General features: G+C 39.8%; 2 protein-coding genes across 3 annotated transcripts; both read right to left on the bottom strand.

Annotated features, from left to right (window-relative positions):
• Window positions 1–775: 775 nt before the first annotated feature.
• Window positions 776–6,321, bottom strand: gpat4 (glycerol-3-phosphate acyltransferase 4). The gene is made up of 12 exons (XM_079363874.1): window positions 6,010–6,321; window positions 4,652–4,721; window positions 4,255–4,549; window positions 3,780–3,854; window positions 3,462–3,551; window positions 2,959–3,052; window positions 2,735–2,850; window positions 2,197–2,252; window positions 2,020–2,105; window positions 1,811–1,939; window positions 1,652–1,731; window positions 776–1,146 (listed from the first exon to the last, which is right to left on the bottom strand). Exons 1-12 carry the CDS (start codon window positions 6,175–6,177, stop codon window positions 942–944), a joined length of 1,464 nt encoding a protein of 487 aa, XP_079220000.1. The 5' UTR covers window positions 6,178–6,321; the 3' UTR covers window positions 776–941.
• A 1,547-nt stretch (window positions 6,322–7,868) lies between these two features.
• On the bottom strand, window positions 7,869–23,704 carry cabp1b (calcium binding protein 1b). 2 transcript variants are annotated; one of them, XM_079363876.1, is made up of 8 exons: window positions 22,378–23,704; window positions 13,073–13,240; window positions 12,111–12,141; window positions 11,864–12,007; window positions 11,551–11,660; window positions 10,957–11,031; window positions 10,793–10,865; window positions 7,869–9,477 (listed from the first exon to the last, which is right to left on the bottom strand). In XM_079363876.1, the coding sequence occupies exons 1-8, from the start codon at window positions 23,035–23,037 to the stop codon at window positions 9,452–9,454; spliced, it is 1,287 nt and encodes a 428-aa protein (XP_079220002.1). In that variant the 5' UTR covers window positions 23,038–23,704; the 3' UTR covers window positions 7,869–9,451. The 2 variants fall into 2 exon arrangements, with proteins under 2 accessions (XP_079220002.1, XP_079220003.1); XM_079363877.1 differs by lacking the exon at window positions 13,073–13,240.
• Window positions 23,705–23,980: the final 276 nt, after the last annotated feature.

Here is a 23,980-nt window from a genome sequence, read left to right as displayed (position 1 = left end):
ATAAACATTATTATCAATATGTTGTATTTTGTCACGTGTAGCCTATAACTGATCTTGCTCTGAAAACTTGAAACAGGAGACAATTGACTAGAGACAGGATACTGATAGTTCTCTGACAGCTGATACTTGTCCGATGGTTGGATTCAGTTTCACCTGAAGCCCCAGTTTGAATCTTTAAAGTCTGTAACGCCCGAGTCTGACTGGATTTCATCTCACCAGCAGGTTGCTCGATGCTCCAAAATGCATTTAATTGTTGTTGTTGTTGTTGGTTTTTTTTTGTGTCAATTCCTTTAACTCCTGATTTGTGATCGATTGTTGAGTAAAATATTCAACATGGAACACTGACTCCTTCTGTTCAACAGCTCTTTACGTCCCATTTCTTTTTCTATCTCAAATCCTTGCAGGCAAACGTTCTTATTAAAAAGAAAAAAAAGTCTTCTTCTCAGTGACATACATTGACCACTTGCTCAGTAAAGATTACAGGTGAAGACATAAGCCTTAAGCCAATTAGCAAAGTGACGCACAACTGTTGGCACTGACTGCTACTGTAGTGTGTCTGACTGGTGTAATGTCTCTTGGACAGAAATTGGTAAATGAAAGTGGTAAATGACATGCTGGAAAAAAGCCATAGGCCAGATCGGAACCCAGGACGCCAGTTTTGAGGACTATAGCCTCTGCACATCTGTGTGCAATCTAACCATAGGCAACTGGGGCCCTTACTTTCACTTGTTTAATGATTCTCTCAAATTCTTTGCAGAAGTTTAAAGAAAAAGCATCAGGATTTACAATTTCAAGTTTAATTCTGCAACATAAATAAGACAGACCATTTCAAATGAACCTTAAGATGTCTACGTCCAAAAACATTCTGCATTGTAAGTGTAACCTCTAATTTAACATCACATAAACTATTTCAACAATTACAAATCTTACAAAAACATAAATCAAAAGTACTGCTCTGAATGTAATACAGTTCCCATGCTGTCATTTCCCTCTGGTTTTATCTTGTTTTCTCTATTTTCCTCCTCTAAATGTTTGTCGTTACTTTGGTCCCCGTGCTCCTGCTCTCCCACGAGAACTTGACTGTAAAGTTTTTGCTGCTCTTCTTTGAATGCTTCTTTCACTTTAGCTCGTTTCAGTCCTCCATCCCTGAGAGGAAGAGAGGATCACACACACAGACCCAACATCAGTGGTAATATTCACTTCTTTTACCGTAACCATGGCATTACAAACACGTCAACTTTAAAAACGTTACTGGTATTGTTCATGTTTATAGGTGTGCCTCTCTCAATTTGGATTTTAAATTTCTTAAACAAAATAAACAACAAAAAAAATGAAATGCCCAAACTATGGAAAATAAAAAATAAATGTATGTTGTGGGGAGCTATATCAAAAACATCTAATTTAAAAATGATCTGACCAAATGTTCAGCAATGACTTGAGCAAAAGAAAATGTTCCTCTGTTTTTAAGAAGTACATTTTTCTTTTGCAATTTCAGTTTCCTAAACACTTCTTACTGGAGAATAGCACCACCTACTGCTCTACTTGATAGGTAAACTAATATTCTCAAAGCAGTGGGAGGAAATGCAGAGAATTTAGAAAATTAAATTAAGATCTGCACAACATTCAGATGGAAACTCAGTTAATGACTCACCAAATGAGATCCACTAGTCCTCCTTGTACAGCTATGGCTGCTTTCACTCTGTTGGCAAACTGAACTGCATCCTCCCCTTCCTATGTAATACAAAAACAGGCTAAGAAAAAAAAATCGGGTGCAAAAAAAGTTGATGTGAAAATTCAGTAAGGGGTTAACCTCTCTGTTCATAGGCGGTAGGTACCAAACACTGCACACAATGGCCCAGCTGCTCATCATCCTCAGCAGATAATTCACTAAACCAAACGCGCTGCTGTTCCAGAAAGGATCTCCAAATCGAGGATCATACTGCAAGACCAAGAAATGGTTGTGACAAGTGATGTAAGAGCAAAGTAGAAACAAATTAGGGGAAATCAAGTTGTTCCTACCTTAATGGCAACTGGATAGACAGTGCAGCCGATTTCAAAGCTGCCCTTTTTAAACATCATCACTGAAGTGTTGTTGATGCAGGTACCTGGAAAGGACAGTATGAGGCCTCTTATTGGAAAAGTCAATCAACATTTTTATGATTTGAACATGTGTTTATGAGAAAGGAGTCACCATACCCTCAGGGAAGATCAGGATTGGCTGTTTGGTTTTGTCAGAAACATGATCACTAAGCCTGCAATTTCAAAATAACAGTTATCAAAATCTCTATACCTTTTCTAAAATTGCAATGACCCCAATGTGTACACTTTAAGCTCAATTACGTTCAAAACAGGCATGAACTGTGTCAATTGTAACATTAACCAAAAGCACAATATTATCTGCCAATGAATACGTCGAAATAGGGCTCGAAAAATTAATTGAATTTCTTATTCTAATACGATTTTGGCTTCCTGAGATCATGAAAACAAGATAATTGAGATTTAATAATCATTGTTTCCTGCATCCTTCAAAGTTCAAACACCTTAATAATTCAATTCATTTTTTGCTCATAGGCGTGAGCATTTCCATACACAGCTCCCGTTAAGTACAACTAACAAAGACATATCCAGGGCTAACACAACAAGCTCAGAATACCACATCAATTGTTATACTGAAGCACTAGTGACTATTTCTTTATCTGAGAACACTGAAGAAACTGAGAAGATGCAGTGCTACCTTTTCGCCACTAGGTGTCTGTCTTTCACTTCTGATCTTTCAAACCAGATGTGAGGAGAGGATTTGACCATCGCTCTCTGGATCATTCCCATCAGCCCTCCATGTAGCTGTCCAACCTGAGAGTGACAAAACATCTCTTTACATCTGCTACTATCTATGGGCTATCACAATATTATGAGACCTTAACACTATAAAAAGACATACACAGACACAAACTTTTATACCATAGAGTAGCAGCCATCATTGGCCAGGATGATGACATCAATGGGTGTTGTGTGATTGGCTACACAGATGCCACCATTTTGGGGTTTGTTCTGTCTGAAATTTAAGAACCAAACATACACATTGATAACATCAAATATACAAATGTCTCAAAGAAGCAAATATACTCTAGATGAAAACAGGACTAGGTACCAGGAACGCCAACCAATGTATTGATACAAAAATCTAGTCGTTTAAGGTAAATGAATAATAACAATGAACAATTTAAAGATTTTAGTGTGGTTAGAGTTTAGAAATAATAATAGTTGAAGGTAGCTCAATGTTTGGATCCAGTGTTGTTCCAGTTCCACTAATAATTTATATTCTTACACTTCAGAAGGGTTAAAGAAGTTTGAGTCATCAATACAGTCTTCATGTCAAGATGCACATCATTAAAACTGTATTATACTATGGCTACATGTATCATTCTTTTAAAAGGTATTTATTTAACATATAATAATTATACCTGTTATGATAGGTGATGATTGCTGTGAGTGATCGAACACAGATGCGATAACACAACAGATGAATCTTCTCAATCAGGAAGAACCTTAACCTGGCAACATGAGGCACAATGCCCGAATAATTATCCACTTCCTCAAGATGAACATTTCAAAGTTTCAAAGTATCAAGCAGCAATTGAGGACAAAGACGCTTACTTTAAAACAGTTTGGCTTTAAATGAAAAACTTAGCCAGTCATTCGTCCTTCTTTCAACCTTTATTATAATGACCCTATCTTAGCATGGCAGGTCCAAACTGTGAGAAGAACTGGAGGAAACTTACTCTCTACTTGGTAAAAAACCCACCAAAGTAGTCAGAACAAGCAGCAGACTAATGCCAGAGACCGCCAGAGTAACCCTGCAGAAAAGAACAAGCGGTGAAGCCAACTCAACAAGTAGCACATTTATGCCTTCGACTCCTCCGATGGAGGGAAGTGTCTTCTGTGTATCAGGTCCTTAACCAAATACAGTATAATAATGTTAGCTAAATGATCGTGCAGCTATCATTGCATTTCAAAGCTCTTGTTAATTCCCATATAAATGTGTGTGTGTGTATATATATATATATTATGAACCCCCTTTCTTAACTGCTTTTCTGTTTGTGGTTTGTTCTGCATCAGCGTTTGGTTGCCAGTTGTAATTGTTGTTGGTTGTACAGTCATGGACATTTGTTGGTATCGTTAACACATTCTCAGCTTTTACAATATGAAACAAATCTGCCACATCTATCGCATAACCCGCCTGTGTGCTGCTCTGACCTGAGTGGCAGCAGAATGCCATAGCGGACGAGCACTCCCAGCCCCCATACCACGGTGAGTCTCACACTTATAAGACGGAAATTGTAGTTGCTCCGAGTCAGCAAATTCCAACTCTCCAGTTCCTGGGCTGAAAAGCGCTTGGTGACCTCGTCATCCACGATGCTCTCCACGCCTCTCTTGCAGAAGTAGAAGATGTCCCCCATCTCGAACTCTGTCGAGCCGAGACAGCTGGTGGGACCCCGGAGATCCTGGATCTCCTGCTGCAAAGAGGAAGGCGGTTCTTTGGCTATGATTCCTGCCATGCAAACAAGATATAATGCATTTGAGCTATTGGCCAAGAGGACAAAGATTGAATGAAAATTCATTATCAGGAAATGTTGAAATATTACTTATTTACCGTTACTATATGGTTTATAGAGTTCCTGATTCTTTTCCTTCGCTCCCATCTCAATTCTTGAGGTAGCCCACTATTTTAATAAGGAAACAATATGATGAAGTTGACATTCCTTTTTTTCTGTGTTGCTGTAACATTTTTACTTTAAACGTTGTTACTCTATCGAAGGTTAAAGATACACAAATAACATGGGCAGCAGAAGGCCGTGCATATTAGAATAACATCACACAATTGTGGTCCAATTTCAATCGCACATGCTTTTACCCTTGTTCTGATTTATTCAAGCATGAATAGTTCAATATTTTGATGGATGAGGCGTCTGTGCCACCTCGACCTGATAAGAAGGAATCGTTCCCTGGTATGAACTCCAAGTAAAATACCAAAGTGGATTCCAGCAGAGGTTTGGTAGCCAATGGAAAACTGTTCATGACTCTGAACTACATGCTGCAACGTCAACACTAAATCCTTAGAGACCTGCCCCATAACAGGTGATTACTCAGCCCGAGACAAAGCTTCCTGTTGCTCAATCAAAAACACCAAACACCTGATTCCAACAGAAGGTACCCCGGGCTACAAAGAGAAATTGGAAACATCTACATGGATGGTACAGAGTAAATAGTACAATTGTAACTGAAAGATTTTTCCTGTTCCAAAATGATCAAAACCGCATGACGTTCACCTTTTCATTGTTGTGACCAATTACATTAAAATGTGTGGAATGTCAGGCCAGGCTTAAGAGTGTGACTAGTCAACAAAGTACATCCACACTGTGATCTAGATGTGTCGATGAATGGCTTAGAACAACGAGAAGATTACAGAAAAAAACCTAACGAGAGGCAAACTATTCATCCACTTTTTAATCAAATCTATGACAAAAACATTTTGCAAAACCTCTTTGAGACCAGAGATGGCACATCATAAAATATCATCAATATTCCATCACAGCTACCACTATCCTTAGGGGCTACGCCTATGAGGGGAAGTGCCTTGTATTCTCAGTAAAATCCTCAAACTATGCTTGATGAACATCATCCCAGGAGCCATATATGTCCCTGTGGTATCGACACAACCTCAGATGGTAGTCCCATGGCTAAAAGCTTTGTTCCTCCCAGGGGTCTATTCCAAAAATCTTAGTCTCTGAGGAGATGGAAGCACAAACAATCAATGTGCCTCTAACAATCTCCCTGAGCTGTGCATGTCACAATAAATGCATCATTATTCAAAATAAAATAACTGAGATTGGTAATAAAAAAAAAGCAATTTACAGGAAAATACATTTGATGAAATATATATAGACAATCTACACAAAAAGTATTTGCTTTTTAGCTTTTAAAACAAAATTGAAAAGACATCAAACTCACCTCAAAGATATTGAGAAGTGTCCTGATGTAGAGTCTGCGGACACCAACAGAGACCCCAAATACAGACGGCACAATAGTGAAAACTACTAGAAGGGTCAACCACACAATGATGGTGATACTTAGACATCTGCACAGCAGGTTATCACCAGGAAATATAAGCCAGGTCATGCTACCCAACAGCAGAGGAGACGCAGTGAGCAAAGAGTCTGCCCACAACCATAAGAAACTGTCTGTTCAAAGTCTTGGGGTCTGAAGCCGTAGCTGAACTTTACATCAGGAGTGACTCATTATCTGTGTGTGACAAAAAAAGCAAAAAAAATAAAATATTTAAAAATAAGTCACAATAAATTCTATTCTATTCTATTTGTTAATTCTATGTTCTCTCTTTAAGGTGACTCTCCACATTGTAATTTACAAGGTCACCTTTTGAGCAACATTATACTATTAGCTGATGGCCATCTTAAATAATTGTCATTACAGTGATATCTTATAGATTTCTTAAGCATTCTTGGCCACACTGAATACTAGTCCCTTGGCAGTGAATCAGTTGAACTGAGCACATTATTGTTGTTGGAGTTTATTTTGTTGGTGAGGGAAATTATGTGATAGCGAGACTGTACACAAGTAAACTCAGATAACTTTGCAAGGACTGCTTGACTTTCCAATGAGGTCATTTGATTTGTCATACTGACAAACCAGAGTAAACTTGAAGCATGCAAATGCATTGAGTCAGTTGGAATTAAATAAAAAGACAAGGTACAGAAAATGAAAAGATAATAAATGGGAAAACATGCTACTTCGTTTTTCCTGCAACATTGCATCTTGCCCTTAATATTTACGGTCTATGCATCCTAAAAATATAAATAATGTGCTTTTAAAACATGTATTAAAAAAATGAAATATATTATAATTAAGTGACTGGAAATCTCAGATAACAAGGAATAAAATAAGTGCAACAACACCAAAAACTTGATCGAAAGCAAAGCGCTTGTGTTACGATAGTGTTCAGCCACTTCCGGAGTAATGACGTATCCGCACAAGTGACCTCACGGAACGACGCTAAAAGAAGGTAGCTTTTAATTGTTCAACAGTATTGGCTGAATTGGAAATAAACGACAATTCAACAATGAGACACGTATGTTTAAGTGTTGGTATATTTCCTCCACATAAACCCTGGGAGTGAACAAAACAAACTCTGTTCATGTCAGTAAGTTTAGAGGGTAAAATGTTTGTTAAATAAGCAGTTTGGTTAATTAAGCTAATTAAGACCCTGGTAGAGGGTCCATTATAAAGTGTTATTATGGCTCTTACCTCCTCCGGATTTAACGCTACTCTTGAGCTGCAGGAGGAAATGGATAACAGGCAGTCGGTTAATTCTCCATATGGAGAGTCCAGGCTACAACACTGGGATTTCTGATTCGGTGCTTCGCTTTACAGGCTGTTACCAACATGCTAACTTTGCAGACAGAGTTGTTGTACGGTGTTGAGTCGTCATGGCAACAGGTGGCCAATCGCTGCACGCGGACTGGACTGCACGGTTAATCAGATTACAGTGAGTACTTCAACCAGAGAGTATGTGTTATGTCAACAGTCTGTTTTAACTCAAGTAATTAACCAGCTTGTTAACATTAATTTCTACTGAATACAAACTTTCAATCTGCATTCTGATGAAAGACATTCAATTAATCTAACAGGATATTTAAACAGCGCACCTGCTGTATTAGGATTATGCATTCTGGCTGTTATTTCTCTGTCCATTTCTCCTGCTAGTGATAATCATACAGTAGTACACACACACACACACACACACACACACACACACACACACACTATTCAGAGACAATGCGCATGTTCACAAGTTCCAATAAAAATCTTTATTTTTATATTTTCTGCTACAAATTCCTGTGGTTTTTTTGTTGTTTTTTTGCATGCATAGTTTCACACAGTTAAGACACATAAAATCACTAAGTAAGATTTCCCATTAGAGGAATACCTCTACTTTAAAGCATGCATATTCCCATTTTTCCATGTACAAAAAGACAAATAATAATTTTGCCATCCTGGGGAAACCAACCAGCATTTCAAGCACCCATTTAAAAAATATAACCCAATTATAAATCATATTTGATCTGCTTTTGCAAACAGTCATTAGACTAAGTAAGACTCAAATCGTGTTTTGTAAACTTTCTTTGGCCTTTTTTTGTGTGCATAAAACAGGCAACATCCTGCTACTTTACAAAACGCTTAATGGTGGTGTAAAGCAATTGTTTTTTTGTTTTTTTCACATTATGCAGGGGAGAGGGGGTTTGGAGGAGGTTGATTGTTCATGACATTTTGATTTTTAAAAAAAAGTTAAATGCTGAGTTGTTGCAAAGATGTTAACATTTCTTCTGGATTGTTCTGTGGACCCATTAAACTCACAAAACCCCAACAAATAGATCCATATATTAAAGCCCTCTGCTAAGAAGCATTGACATAATCTCTCATGTATAGCTTAAACTTTCGGTTTGATCATTGACCAACAAGAATTCAGTTATTGATGATTGGTCAATGTCAGAGTGTTCATGCAAAGTAATATTCCAAATAAGCGAAACATGAAATCAAATAAGTAGTTAAAAGTTGCAACTCAATGTACACAGAGATTTTTTTTTTTTTGCAGATGAAAGTAGTCGTATGCACACTGAAAATGACATGTATATCACAGTAAAGTAGGTACTGTATAATGTTACCAAGAACTGCATCAGTGCTACATTACACAAAATTACGAAACATGACTGGCTTTCCTTGACCGGGTTTGACAGTAGCCATAAAGGACATCTGACATTTATCGTAAAAGGCTGGAGAGAAACACCAGAACGCACAAAAACACAAACACAAAGCCTTAATCTGATCGCATAAAATATTTCCGTATTGCCATATGTTATGTGCTTAAGATGTCCTCTGCATTAGAAAATGATGTGCTCTTTAGGTTTGGCTTTTTGCTGGCATTCTGTTGTTCAAAATATCTCTTATTTACTGCTACATTTATTCATTTTATTGATAAACAACTGAAATACCCTTTACAAGGAGTCCACAGCCACATCAGCATTAGAAATGTTATTACTTCAGGAAAAGTGCTTTCTGAAAATATACTTAGTAAAAGCCAGAAATGCAGCTGTTGGTTTTGTTTATGCTTGAAGAAACAGCAGCTGCATAAAATCAACAGAGTCACTTCCCAGCTGTCGTCGTCAGCCTTTGTGCTTCGGCGTGGCAGTTTCAGGGCATGTTTGATATGTAGTAGTTTTTTTTTTGTTGTTTCTTTGTTCATTGACAGTTCAGAAGTTCAACATCCAACAGGACTCATGTGCTCGTCTTTCTGCTCTTCTTCCAGCAGCAGCAGCAGCCGTATCCAGAATCCATGTGTAGTTTTAACTCTGATAAATCTCTGGTCCGAAAAAAAAACTCATCGGGACATCATCCGCACAAATTCTGAAAATGAGAGTAGAAGGCTGTTTGTTAGCCTCAGTGGCCACTGTGGTAAACAGAACTCAGGTTGTTTAGTGATTGATGGCTGAGTGGATATGTAGCTAGCTCAGACAGATAAACTACCGGTACATGTTTGTAGATTAGTGGCCAGTTCTTGTTACAGTAAGTGGTCAAACAAGTTTCTGTTCTTTACGATGGGACTTTAATGATTGAAGGAGTTTTTATGCAACTGGGTGTGCATGGTTTATTCATTTGAAAGTATAATATTTTTTTGCATTTAAGCTTTAGGTTTACTCAAACATCCCAGTTTACAACAGCAAATTCCTCACAACAGTTATTTAAATCAGTTCAGGTAACAAAAACACCATATATTGTATCATGTTAAAACATACAGTGTTAGCTTTATTAAAGTTTAAATTGGACTAATCACAGCACAGAATTGTTTCTGATATTGATTTGCATGTTTTATCTATTTGCGCTTTAATCATTATATTTAATAATAAGTCATATACTGTGCCTCACAAGGTTGCTGTACAACTTGGTTGCGATTTTTTTCAATATCAGTACTAAAACCTGTCTGAAGATAGCAGTGGACAAATCCAAAACTTGATTTGAAACGTTGACCAAAGTTTCCGGTTTCAGTAAAGCTGATAAACATAACGTCATTTTAAGTCACATGGGAGACTTGAGGTCTCTGACTGTACGCTCTCTGCACTTTGTCTCTTTATGCTTTACAGCTGGTAGAGCCCATGATCTATAGCGCCGACACTGTCTCTGTACAAAGCAGCATTTCATTTATCGATACCAAATGATCCCTTAAGCTGTTTTTGAGAGGTTACAACAGAGTGCAGGGAAGTAATGAACGATTTAAAGGAAAGGAGCAAATATAAAGCGGATCTGTTTGTCTTTCATGCTACATCCTGTAAACGATCATGTCTAATATGAAATACGCTTCTTACTGTGTGCACACGCTAAGCAGAGGAAATGTGAAACCATGTTGTGAACAGCAGCAGTAGTTTCTAATATTTTCATCCCTGACAGCCTGTTTGCATCTTTTTCTCTGTGGGTAATCTATGAGGTGACATAATCCCTTGGTAGGGAGATAATCTGACAGACAGTCCTGCTGCCTTCATCCCTTCACCTAGCTATCAGCAGTGAATTGGGATAACTGCTACACACGTTTGCACTTTTGGCTTTTGCTTTGAAATGTGCACGAGTGATGCGAATTGGAAGACACCAACATATGAGGCTCAGCACACAGTGAGATGGATTCATTTAAAGGTATATATGCTTTCACATGCTGCATCCGATTCTTTACCTTCAAAGTCCACATGTCCGTCTCCGTTAAGGTCGATGTCTCGCAGTATGTCTTCCAGATCTCTGTGTCCAACCTGAAACAGTCAGATTGTGGTGAGTGTGTGTGGCTCCGTGATATTAAACATGATTGATGGAGAACAGACTCTCCTAACAGCAGCTCTGTACCTGTTGTCCGAGAAGTTTTTTCATGGCTTCTCTGAGTTCGGCTGTGCTGATCTGGCCATCACCATTCGTGTCAAACTGAGAGAAAGAAAAAAAACAAAAAAAAAACATGGACAAAAACAGATAAAGCATTAAACCGAGTGGAGCCATAACTATAACAAAAACCTCTCTTAGTCTCTTATCTGTTCTATCACAATGTAAAACCCCAGACACTGTCAGTATGTTTTTTTAGTATTACCAAAATACTTCTTGAACATCCGACTAAAAATGACATTTTGTTTGAAATTATTTATTTTGGTTGTAGTTCATTAACTCATTAAAAAAACTGCCCAGGTTCAAGCCTGACTTGTGGCTTCTTTTCCACATTTCATTCCCCATCCCCTCTGTCCCCAATTTTCCTCTTAATAAAGGCATAAAAAGCCTAAAAATGAATCCTTTTAAAAAAGTTTAAACTTTGAACATTTTATTTCAACATTTCACCCTGGCGTTCTTCACTTCATCTGAATTATGTATACCTTTCAATGTTATTCTAAATATGTCTGAATTTACCTCAGAACCAATGGATCAATAATCCGTCCATCCACCCAATCTCCTCACCTCCTTGAAAGCATCCCTCAGCTCTTTGACCCCAATCATGTCTGCAGTCTCAGCCAGAAGTTTTGGCCCCATGAGCTCCACAAAGTCCTCAAAGTCGACGTGTCCTCCCACTGATAGAGGGATTGAAAAGAGAAAAAAAAGGAAGCTGCAAAAATCTCCAGGACACGACGGCTTTTTATTTGAGATGTTGATGCTAAAGTCTGAGCCATATCTGCCATAAAAGTGAATACTTCAAACTTTCTGTAATAAGAAACCGAATGTTTTTGAATTTAATCTATTTCATGCAAAGCTCAAAATGAAGACACACACTTACAGTTCATGTTGATCTGCTGACTCAGTTCAATCAGCTCCATCTCTGTTGGCATGTAGCCCATAGTTCTCATGCAGTTGCCCAGGTCTTTACAGCCGATGAACCCATCTTTATCTTTGTCGAACTCTTTGAATGCTTCACGCAGCTCTGAGACCAACAGACACGGGGTATAAATGTGTGACGGATGTGATCATTACGATTTTAATTTGGATTATTTTGACATTCCTCGTCATCTCGAAATATAACTTACCATCCATTTCTTCTGGCCTCAACTCTCGGTCCTGTAAAGAATCAGAGTGCAAGGTTAGTGCATATGCTGCAGATTTTTTTTTTTAAATGATGCCAATGGGCAGCATTCCACTCACAATGTGATGCTGTAAAAAAAAAAAAAAGAATCAGCAACTACAGGTATAGTGTCAAAACAGAGTGCCAGGAGCCTGCAGGTTTCCCTCCAGTCAGAGAGAGAGAGAGAGAGAGAGAGAGAGCTTAGCAGTGACATCACCTGCGGAAGAAAATCGGCAGACTCCTGGCACTCTGCGACACTGAAGAAAAATAACACATTAGGTATTGGGAGAAAAAAGCACATCAAATATACAATGTATGTATTTGTCAAACGGAACCAACGGCATTCAGATTATCCGTAGTGTGGGTGAATGTGTCAAGAATTAATAACAGAGACAAAGGAAAGACAAAGTATCCGGCCGCTCCTGCGTATGACGGTCATTAAAATTAAAAAAGGCTCAATCTCAATCCCATCAACCGAAAATCATGTGCCGTAAGAGCTTGTTAGAATGATAAACAAAACAACAACTATCAAAGATGAAGAACATCCCAGTTTTCTTGAATAAAAAGGCCTTGAAAAGAAATAAATTATCTTTATGTAAGTGGCATCCCCGTCATCACCAACCCACCTCATCATTAACCCTTCTTCCTGCTATGTCCACTACCTTTATGTTTGATACAGTCTCATGCATGAACACACTCACACACTCACACACTCACACACTCACACCAATGCAAGCAGCAATTAATATGTATGAAAACAGTGTTAGTGTAGTATTAATACCATCTTCTCAGCTCCACCACGCTTGTTTACATGCGTTTTAGTATGTGCTATTCCCTACACATATTCATGGCACGGCCCTGTTATGCGCTTTGCTTTGTGCTAGTCTCTTGGTTTGCATGCACATGATGTTGTCTGGACTTACGTACAGCCTGCCGGCTCTCAGCGAAGCCCTTGCGTAGAAAGATGCATGCAGGCCCCAGTACGTTGGTCATGTTGCCTCCGTTCTGGGCCAGGGCTATTAGTGGCTCAAGATAGGCCCCCCCAGAGCCCCCCTCCTCACAGGACTGCACTGCTTTGTAGTTCTTCTTCTGGTCCTAGAGTAGCATCCCGGACGGGGGGGGCCAGACATGTGAGCAGGGGCAAAGACAGGGGTAGAGACCGTGACTAAGAATGTGGCAGTATGGAGTCAACAAGGGAGGGGTTCATGGAAGGAAAGAGGGTGTGAGGGGAGTCAAAAGCATGAGCAGAGGTGACAAACATATGTCTGTCAGTCAGAGTGAGGTTTAGAGTCAGGTCATGTTGGAGTAACCCCCCAAGTCAGGGGTTGTAATTCATTATGACAAGTGCAACTGATGCCTTTAACGACTATGTCTGTGGGTCACAATACTGCACCACAGGATAATAAAAGCCTCAATTGAAAGTGTTATAATAAATGATGCTAATGGTTGGAGCCTCTTTTACGTCACACTGACTCATTAAACCAATTTTTATGTCATTTTATTAATCTTTCTTCAACACATTTATTGTCTTAATTACCATTGCAGATAAAACTATAATTCTCGCTCTGTTACTTCAAGTGCTCGTCTAAAGGTCATAACATTCACATTGATGGAGAGCTCTTTCACTGAAGCAGGATCAGATGGGTCAAGAAACACCAGCACAAAGATGATCAAACAGCTGCAAAAGAAACCCTCTTTGCAAATGAATAAGAAGGTAAAATGACATGTTTCAGTCAGAGTGTTTCGAGCCAAACTTCTCAATCCAAATGTAACATAATTACCATGTGCAGAAAAGTTTCCATAGGAATAATTATTACCACCCACACTTGGAGTACACTTTCATTTTTAACAGTTTATTGGACAGTTTATTTACAAGACTCATGTTGGGGTAAATATGGAGGCTACCAAATGTTTTTTTGTGTGCATATTTTATAATAATTCGGTCATGCAGAGGACGAGGCTGAAGTTCAGCCAGCCATTTAATTATAATCACCAATTAGCCAATCAACTAGGGGGCAAAAGTTGCTTTTATAGCAGTGATCCCAATTACAGGGAGAGCTACAGGTTAATTAAAAATAGGCAATCACTGCCTGCCAGTGGACATTAAAAAAGGTTCCTGTAAATAAGCCCAATATGGTCTGACTGTTGCTGTGACTAGCATAACAGCCTTATCTTGGGTTAAATACAGAACACACCAGAGACTGTTAGAAATGTTCTGCTGCTGTACGCTATACACATATGCCAAGCAAATAATGAGTTCAAAGCCTACAATCTCGTCTTGTTAAAATATGTTAACATTTTGCAAAGTCTTCAATTTTGGCGGTTTATCATCCAACTCAGAGGTGGAAAATCCAGATAAAGCAAATGAAGTGGCCCAACTGTCACAGTGAATTACCAAGAAAATGTCTCTGTTGCTGCTCAAATCTCTCAAACATGAGCTGCTACCAATCGTCAAATGTTTTGTTTTTTGTTTTTTACAGTGAACATACTGTAAAACATCCTAATGAATACGTCTTGGTAATTGAATATGCATACAAATGCATGCACATTTACACAGTGTATGCTCTACAAATGACCTTCACTTTCCATCTGTTACTGTGCGAGTTTGAGCATTCCTACAGTCCCCACTGCAGGAACGGATGCCCACTGGGTAATCTGACCAAGTGATGCATGGAGCAAAACCGTCTTTGGGTACAACGTGCCAAAGAAGTACTACGAATGCCCTGGCTTATAGTTATGTAATGAATAAAAAAATCCTGGAGCGGGGTCAGAAGAAAGATGAAGAAACGCTAGCACTCCAACTCCATCCTGCACAGATGGTATCAACAGTTACTTGTCATACTGGGCTTTCTCAAGGGTGTGCAGCTGCTCATATGAAGTCAAATCTATGTCTGCCTCTAAGACTGAGGATCCATTGAAGCGGAAGATAGAAGGACAGCAGATTCAAGAGATCTTTTGTATAAAGCGAGGTTATCTTGTTACGCCTTTACGGATTTGGATGCTTATATATCAATCATGCATTAATCTTGTCATATGAAAGACTCAATTCCAGTGGTCGATTTTGCTATTCTGATATAACTGAAGCAGCATTTTTGATGACTGGTCACCATTCACAGGTGCAGATTTAACCTCTTCTACTAACTGAAGTTTGATTGAAATTGGCCTACTCCGAATCCAACTGAACATTTAGTCGTACCAACAGACCGAGTCCTCTAACCTTTGTCTAAAAAGGTTTCCAGGGAATGCTACAATGCACAAATGAGCACAGAAAGTGCTTGCATCCAAGAAAAGACATAATAAGATGCAAGCTGTGGGCTTATGTCAATGCAACTCATAAAGTACAAGCTGAATGACCTTTAAAGGAAGCCAAAAACACTCAAACACTAAGCCTCTCTGTTGGCAAACACTTACTGCCATACACCTCCAGTATTCTCCAATTTCACACTCCAGTAACACAAAATGCAGGTACACAGTTTGTTAATGAACCAGTCAGACAACACAAAAGGGTTTTTCGTCAGTACATGTCAAGTCGGTCAGGTTTGGGATACACCATGAGATAAACATGCATCAACACTCAGGGGGATTCAGGGAGAACGAAAAAGCTTCAGAGCGGACCTTACCTTCTTGGTGAAAATTTTAAGCGACTTTACAGAGTTGCCCATTGCAAACAGAAAATCCTTCCTTGTTTTATGTTTTCTCTTTAACTTTGTTGGTGTGGGTGTATATGCCTGTACGTGTATGCATGTGTGTTTGCGTGTGTTCCAGGGCATGCATAGGGATAGGGGTGATCAGAAAGGGGGAGAGGGTTCAAAGGGTCATCGGCTAATATACAAGGACATTTGGGGAAAAGGCAGGGAGCGGAGCAGAGGTGTCATAGGAGGTAGGAAGGAGAGGACGGATGAGTGTACAGGGAGGACCTAGTGGTGAGGATGCTGGGAGGGACGAGGGGAGGGGACACTGAGACAAAGGAGGAAATATGTAAACAGGAACAAAGACAGAATTGGAACAACACAGAGATAAGCGAGGAAGAGGAAGCATGCATGCAATCAGAGCGAGATGCAAGCGCCAAGAGGAGGAAAAGCAAGATTGCTTATTCATTCCATCCTCTCTCCTACAGTGTCTTTCCTCCCTCCCCTCTACCCTCTCTCTCTCTCTCTCTCTCTCTCTCTCTCTCTCTCTCTCTCTCTCTCTCTCTCTCTTCCCTCCCTGTTGTACTGTCTGTCTCTTGCTCTTTTTCCCTTACTATCTTCCCCCCTCCCCAGTTTTAAATCATCTATGCGAATGACAGAAGAATCCAGTTCGGACAAGCATATTACCTTCCCCTAAGCGAGAAGATGGAGACACTAATCCAAACGTGCACACACACGCATATACACAAGCACACACACACACACACACACACACACACACACACATACACTTGATTAAACACACAGGGATGTGGGGCTGTGGAGCTAAAAATACAACACACGCTCACTCTTTTTTTCGCCCCCCTACTCTCTCATCTCTCCCCATTCTTCCCAAAGCCTCCTCTCTCTCTCTCTCTCTCTCTCTCTCTCTCTCTCTCTCCCCCCCCCCCCTTCTCTCTGACACACACACACTCACATATGTAGATGTAACACAAAGTCATGTAAAGCTTGAAGGGCATGGACTCAGATCAAAGGCAAACATTTGCAGTAAAAGACACATGGATCCTCAACCACCAAGGATGCAAACCAAAACAAATGCAAACACAAACACACAGTCTCTCCCTCTCTGTCATTTTCTTTCATCCACACATATTTAATGGGATGTACTATATTTGAAGAAGTGAGTGCTTCCAAAGATAGAACGCCTCTAAAAACAGCTGTGTATAGTAACAATGCGCAGTTTGATATTATATATACTTGCACTTATACTCTCCCTCATGGACTCGATGAACCATATAACTCAAACGCAAGAGCTCTCGCATCATTTATTTATATGAAATCGATCTTAACTCTGCAGAATTAAATGTTACATACACACAAAAAAAGCTGAAACATATTTTCTCATAGAAGCTGTATGCATAGAACGCTGAACAGGATAGAAAAGACTTCAAATGTAACTTTAGTTTGAACATTGACCAGCTTAAACTGATGGATCTACGTTCATGATAATGAGTATTACTTGTTTGTATTGCACCTTTTCCAATAACAGTTTGTTGTGTTTGCAGGCTAACAAGCCCTTCCCGTCCATGTAAACATGGTGTTAACACAGCTCCCACCACAATACAGCTGGTGGGACTCACACTTCTCCCTCATTGTAAACAGTCCTGACGAGGAGAGATGTTGACAGAGGATAAACATGATTTGTGCCATATTTATGTTCAAAATGTTGTCTTCCTTTTAAGAAGACATTTAAAAGATTAACCTGAAGGTTATAGCTTAACATGCTATGGATTGCATTGTTTGCAGTGGCTGCAGCAACATTATATATGAAGTATATCAAACCCTAAAAGATCGGTAAGATTCTAGAAATGCTGCATACTGAGATTGGGCTATAACTTGAATATAATTCTCTACTTTCAGCAGTAATTCATGTCCCAAAAAGATAGATAGATGCATTCCACTAGAAGTCCAGCAACGTTTGCTTGACAGCCTGTTTCGAGTTTCTTCTTCACCATTTTAATACGGAAACATGGCTTCCGATCAATGGGGTTGCGTGGTCATAAATTTGCCCTTGTGTTTGTATTTTATCGTCAAACCAAATGTATATAAACAGACTTCGAGAGTCATTCTTTGCACGGACGTCATTCTACAGAGTTAGTAAAGCATCCAGGAGAAGTTAGGACTTGCTACATATTTTACAGTGAAGATTACCTTCAGTGTTTCATACACCACTGTCGACAAGAAACAAATCATCAATACATAAACCTCAAATTAGCTTTGTACCAGCACTGTCTCTCCCGAGCTGACTTCCGTGGCGACAATTTCTACACTGTTGAACATCCTCGTTTCGTCTCTCCTCTGCGACCTTGTCTATTCTGTAATTTTAATAAACACATTCACTCTGGAGTTGCCTCTGATCACGCTCCCATTCAATATCTGCGCTTCTCGTCTGTGTAGCTCTGCGAATGATTCATCCAGCCTCTCACCGCAGGCTCATTGTGAACTTCAGAACATATCAGACGTCAGACACAGGAGCCGTCAGCTCTCATAATGTCACAGTGTATAGTGGGCATGGCCATGAGATCTATTGCTCCCCATATCCCTCTCCGTCTCTCTCTCTCTCTCTCTCTGGCTGAATCCCTCGCCCTCTCACACTAACGCAGACACACACTTTACACTTTTACATAACTGCTTACACACTACATACCAACAACATCTCAGGACATGTCTCTGGATATTAATGTGTTTACTAGAACCTTATTTTTGCTTATTTATTAACACACAATGCACTAAAATCTATGTCGGGAATCATTAAAAGGAAATAAATAAATAGATAATACAAATAATTACACTCACTTTAATGCTGATTTTGAGGTCAAGTATTATCCTGTTTCAACCACTGCCATCAAGCATGCTCAATGAGCTGAGAGATGTTCAAGGGGAATAGGAAAAGATTGATGTAATAAAAACAAGCTCTCATGCCCTTGTCATTAAAATGTCAATATTCTTTTGTTATAAAGGAGCCAAAGTATTTCCCATATATCTTCTTTTGTATGCCAAGAAGAACATTGTATTTAATGCTGAGATGTTGTAGTTTCTCTTCTGACTTCTGATAAAGACAAAAGGAGATTTTGTGCTTTTGTTTTTCTGCCAGGCAGTGAAAAAAAAAAAACAACGCACACTTGCGTCATCTTCTTGTACTAGAGCTTAGACGTCACAGTTTTATTGTGCAATTAATCAAGTCTGTTAAATCAGAACTGCTCAAACATTCTGGTACTGTATATCAGAGTCTTTTCATTTGGTGGAAAATATTAGCATCTTTCATACCAGTGTTTCAACCTCAGTTGATTTTCCTCTGACTCTTTGATTTGTATTCGCTGCTCGTCCTTAGTCTCCCTCTCTTCCAGTAATACTCCCTCTCAGACTCAGGTCTACATGAATATTTAGCATCATCACGCACGTGCACGGTGTGCAATAGTGCGCACACATACTTATATTTCCCTGCCTAATCCCCATCTCAAACGGGGATTTAAACCAAAGAGTGAATTTTCTACCTCCTTCTCAGCCAGCACTGATATAAAAATATCCATGTGGGTCTAAAAATAGCAGCACACACTCTAGATATACTTGAGGCATATGCTGGCATGAACACGATAGTGTTGCTCTCTTTACACTCTGATCTTTCTCCTCATTTTCCACTCGTTTCAGTCCCTCTCAGACATCATCAAGGGCAGCGCGACCCCAGCAGAGGAGAGAGGAATAATAGCAAAGGCTGATTTTGTAGGAGCAGCGTGGGGGGAAAAAAAGAACAGAAGCAGCAGACAGGAAATGTAAGTGACTGTGAGAAAAGTAAAGGAAACCCTACTCGAAAGTGAGGGGCTAATCTGCGCATTTGGTCATTACCTCACATTGTCCTGAGAGGTTTCAGGAGACGAGCAGGGAAGTGAGAATTTGTCTTATGTAAGAATCATCAGGCCTGCCAACAAAGTCACTCTTTTCCTGTTTTGTTCTGTGTCCTTCCCCTGATTTATCCGATTGTCTCGTTTGCTTCACTTTCTTTTCCTGCACTTTCACTTCCCTTGTCTCACTGATGTGACACTCGGGGCTGTTACTCTCAATCACACACACACACACACACACACACACTCTCTGAGATCAGGCCTATTAGTACAAGCAGTGCTTGCGCCATCTACTGGTTAACACACATTTCTTTTAATCCAAAGCTTATTTAAAAAGAAAATGATCATTTACTTCATAATACATTTATCTGCAGTATCACTGACTTTGATTAAGAGCTCTGTATGGAAATCTCCAGATGTCCTGTGAGGATTTTTAAAGCAAGGTCACTGAAGGTCAAGAACAAAATGATCGGTTGCGAAGAATCTCATAGAACAAAAACTACATTTCTGCAGTGACAAAAACACTCATGCTCTTTATTTTGAACAACGTGTCTTGGTTAACCTCAATAGTTTAAAAGCTTGCTTTAAACAAACGCATCTTCACAATACAATCACATCATAATCTGAGTCACAGAGCGGCAAAACACAGCTTTCATACTCCCAAACAGGTATTTTTATAATTATTTATTTTAGCTATTTTTTGTGCTGCACATAATATCAACCTGTTCCTTTTTTCTCCCCTTCCTTAAATGTGCTCCTTCAGATAACGTGCATGTCAAATTATTAGCATTTTCACCCACACAAAAAACCCTTTCCTCCTCCAGTCTTCCATAATCAGGTCTTGATGTTCTATTTTTAGCTTGTTCCACTGGCAGCGAGTGAGTTCTGTAAAGAACTGCATGCAGATCTTGATGTTACGTAAGAAAATGTGAAATGAGACAATTTGTAGTGTGGAATATCACCCCTGCATTCAGCGCAGACTGTCACATTTATTCAGGCAGCATTGAAGGTTGTTATTGTGACTGCGCGCTCACTAGAATGAAACAGCTTGGGTAAGATGCTGAGCAGGTGCAAAAATATGCACCCTTAAACTGTTGAAATTTTCTATTTCTCTAGATTCTTTTTTTTTTTTTTTCACACAGACGTCTTTGGCTCTTTCTTGCTTCTTTCAATCGGTGTTGACTCACTTTCGACAACTACATCTAATGACCTCATAGTGACATCACAGATAATCACTTTGTAGCTAAAATTCTATTGTGTGATCACTGAGTTATTATGTTATTGGTTTGTTGTCATTAATTACAATTTACAACTGTGCAACACTTATGTCACTGTTCCAAGAAGCTGTAGAATATCCACATTTTGGATCAATATGACAAACATCTGCTCCTTCCACACACGTCAGCAGCTGCAGCGCTCATGTCGCAAAGCGCTGAATGGATTTTGCTTCGCTGGAACCCCTAAGACTGATTGGAGCTCTGGCCTGGATTGAGAGGAGTTATTTCTGGAACACATTAGCGTTCAGGGAGGTAATTGTCTCCTCTTGAGCTTTTTATCACTCAGCGAGAGAAGGATTTCAATGGAACTAGAAAAAAAAAAAAAAAAGATGGCAATGTCGATTAATGTTCTATACCGCTCTGGGCAGAGTCACAGAGTGCATTCCCCCAAAACTTACTTTTTGTTAGTTTATTTATTCCTTTTTAATGTGGATTGCTCTTCATTGTTTTAGCTTATTTAATTACCCCTTCAGTGTATATCTGTTTAAGGAAATAGTTTTACTTACCTGGGTGTGTATTTGTGTGTTACTGTATGTGAGAGTGACAAGCCCTCTCTTTATTTTAAAGTTTTCCACACTGAGGAAAATTGATCCCTGCAATGTGGCTCAGGTGACAGTTACAATGGAAGTAGTTGTTTTCATATTGGGATGCTTGACAGACTGCAGCCCCTCCACCATGAAACCGATGGGACACCAGATACAAAAGAGGAGCCAGATTTGGACTGCGTGCATGCATCCATTTTTAATTGGCTACACTGGGGTGAGTGAAGGTACAGGCTAACAGTAAACCCACCCTGCCCAAATGTTTAAAAAAAAAAAACACACACACAATACAGTGTCCTCCAATGTACCCTCTTAGTGAACAAAATATAATATTCTCACTGGTACTCTCACCTGTGTATTTTTGTGAAATGGTAAATAGTCATTTAAATTAAAAAAACATAGGTGCACTTTTTTATCATTTCTGCCCATGACCCTCTAACAACCTGAGTCGGTGGTACCTTGCCATTCTCATAATGGATACATTGTGAAGCTTGGGTGTTGAGTCTACATTATTTTTATCCTGTAAAACTGATACTGGAAACACTGAAGAGAGTAAAGCTAAATTATGGAAATATAAATGTTTGTGCCAGTTCTTACGAAATGTTTTAAATTCATAATGATGATGATGATGCAGCTAGTTTCTATATTTTGCAACTTCCAATTTTGCCTACTTCCAATTTTGACAAAACACCCTCAAGTCAAATGCTTTAGTGAGCCATGAGCAAAAATGCAGTGCTTCCTTTTTGCTGCATTGTACTTCACGAAAATAGTCAAATCTAAATGTGGATTTTGTGCACTAAAAGGGTTAAAAAAAAAAAAAAGGTGTGAATTGGAACTGCTTTTTGAGCCGTTTCCAAACTTCAAATCTCTTTTGTTTCTACTCACCTGCCCAAAGACGGACTTCACTATGGGATGCAGACTAGAATCATACTCGGAAGGGGTCGCGCTCAGTCTTTTTGCCTTGCGTCTGGAGGAGGGCTGGACAGGTGCGCTGGTGGCAGGATGATCGGAGCTCAGACTTGAAGAGGACCCGGTGATCACTCTCTCTCTGGGTTCGAAGAAGAGAGCCGCTTCGTCCTCTTGTTTGGGATAGGATGGAGTCGGAGAGGTCCTCTTGTCCTGCCGGGGACCGCTCTGCTGAGGCAGCTCACCTCTGGAGGAGCCGTGGTGATGATGCGGCTGTTTAGACCTGGAGGACTTGGTGCGTTCCTTATGATGCCGACTCATCCTGTGCCTTACGTCCTCGTGTGCGTAACCATCATCCAGGTGGCTCTGCTGCCGGTGTGAGTGGCTCTTCTGCACCCGGTGATCACCCATATTTCTAGACTCTGCTTGTCTTGGTTGGCAGAGTGGTCTTTGGGCGCTCGTCTCGCACTCCTCCGGCCAGTCCGCATCCCCTCCGCCTCCAGCTCCGGCCGGATGATGATGCTGAGTTCGGTTTTTTCGGTGATCATGTGGACCGTTATTCGGGTGCCCGGACCTGCGGTGGAGCCCGGAGGATCTGAGCAGGGAGGTGGTGGACTCGCTTTTAGGCAGAGAGCTCATGGTTCTCTGTCTCTCGCTTGTGAAGCGAAGTGAAGCTGCTGGAGGCTGGAGGTCGAGTTACAGGAGAGGAAGGAGGTCCTCGATCCGCCACGTGCAGGTGTTCGTTTGCAGCCAGCGGCTAATCTACATCCACACACTCCACCATCATTGATAAAGATGATGAACAGCGCTGACACCTGAATGTGAAGAGCTGATATGTCACTCAGGTAGTCAGTGTGACGCTTCACGGGGGCTCCGCTAACTTTGACTTACAGCTGCACTGTTTTGAGCTGGCGCGTGCATGACACGCAGTTCAAACGCAGAGTTCATTAAGACCCACGTCACTGCAGATAAATTCTCAAACAATGAGCTGCTTGATTACTGCCCTTTCGGTACGTTATTGGCCTACTGCAGCACTCTTGACAGGATCTATTCGGTTTTAAGAAGCAGTCTGCACCTTAATAAATCTTTGGCATCAATAGAGAAAAGATCAGACACCATGAGAGGCACTCCAAACTCAAGTGGCTACGGTGACGTCAGAGGCAGAACTCCTTTTACAGCGAGTCAAAAGCATCCCCTTTTAGTATTATTTTAACTGAACAGTAACATAACCTTTCTGGATCTATTGAACACGGCACTGAGATAAACAAAGCAGAAATTAGATACACAAACTAGAAACGAGAAGCAAATCAACTAAAAATCTTCTAAATACCAAGTCACTGTATGTCAGAAGAGTTTTTATCACCAAACATTTACCCATTAATGTTATCTCTTGTTTAATGTATGTGGCTGTTTAATTTTTGTTTATTCTGTTGAATGATCCATGTAAATTTTTTAATCTCTTCTAAAGGCAAAAACAAACATATTCTGGCCCATATTATATTCCATTAGTTCTATCATTAACATGTACTTAAACGATGGAAATTTTCCTTTCATATTATCAATGGTTTTGAAAAGCAATATT

The sequence above is a fragment of the Symphodus melops genome, assembly GCF_947650265.1.
Source record: "Symphodus melops genome assembly, chromosome: 16".
In the NCBI taxonomy this organism is placed as follows: domain Eukaryota; kingdom Metazoa; phylum Chordata; class Actinopteri; order Labriformes; family Labridae; genus Symphodus; species Symphodus melops.
The sequence above is the reverse complement of the archived record's forward strand: the minus strand, read 5'-3'. Positions and strand labels throughout refer to the sequence as shown.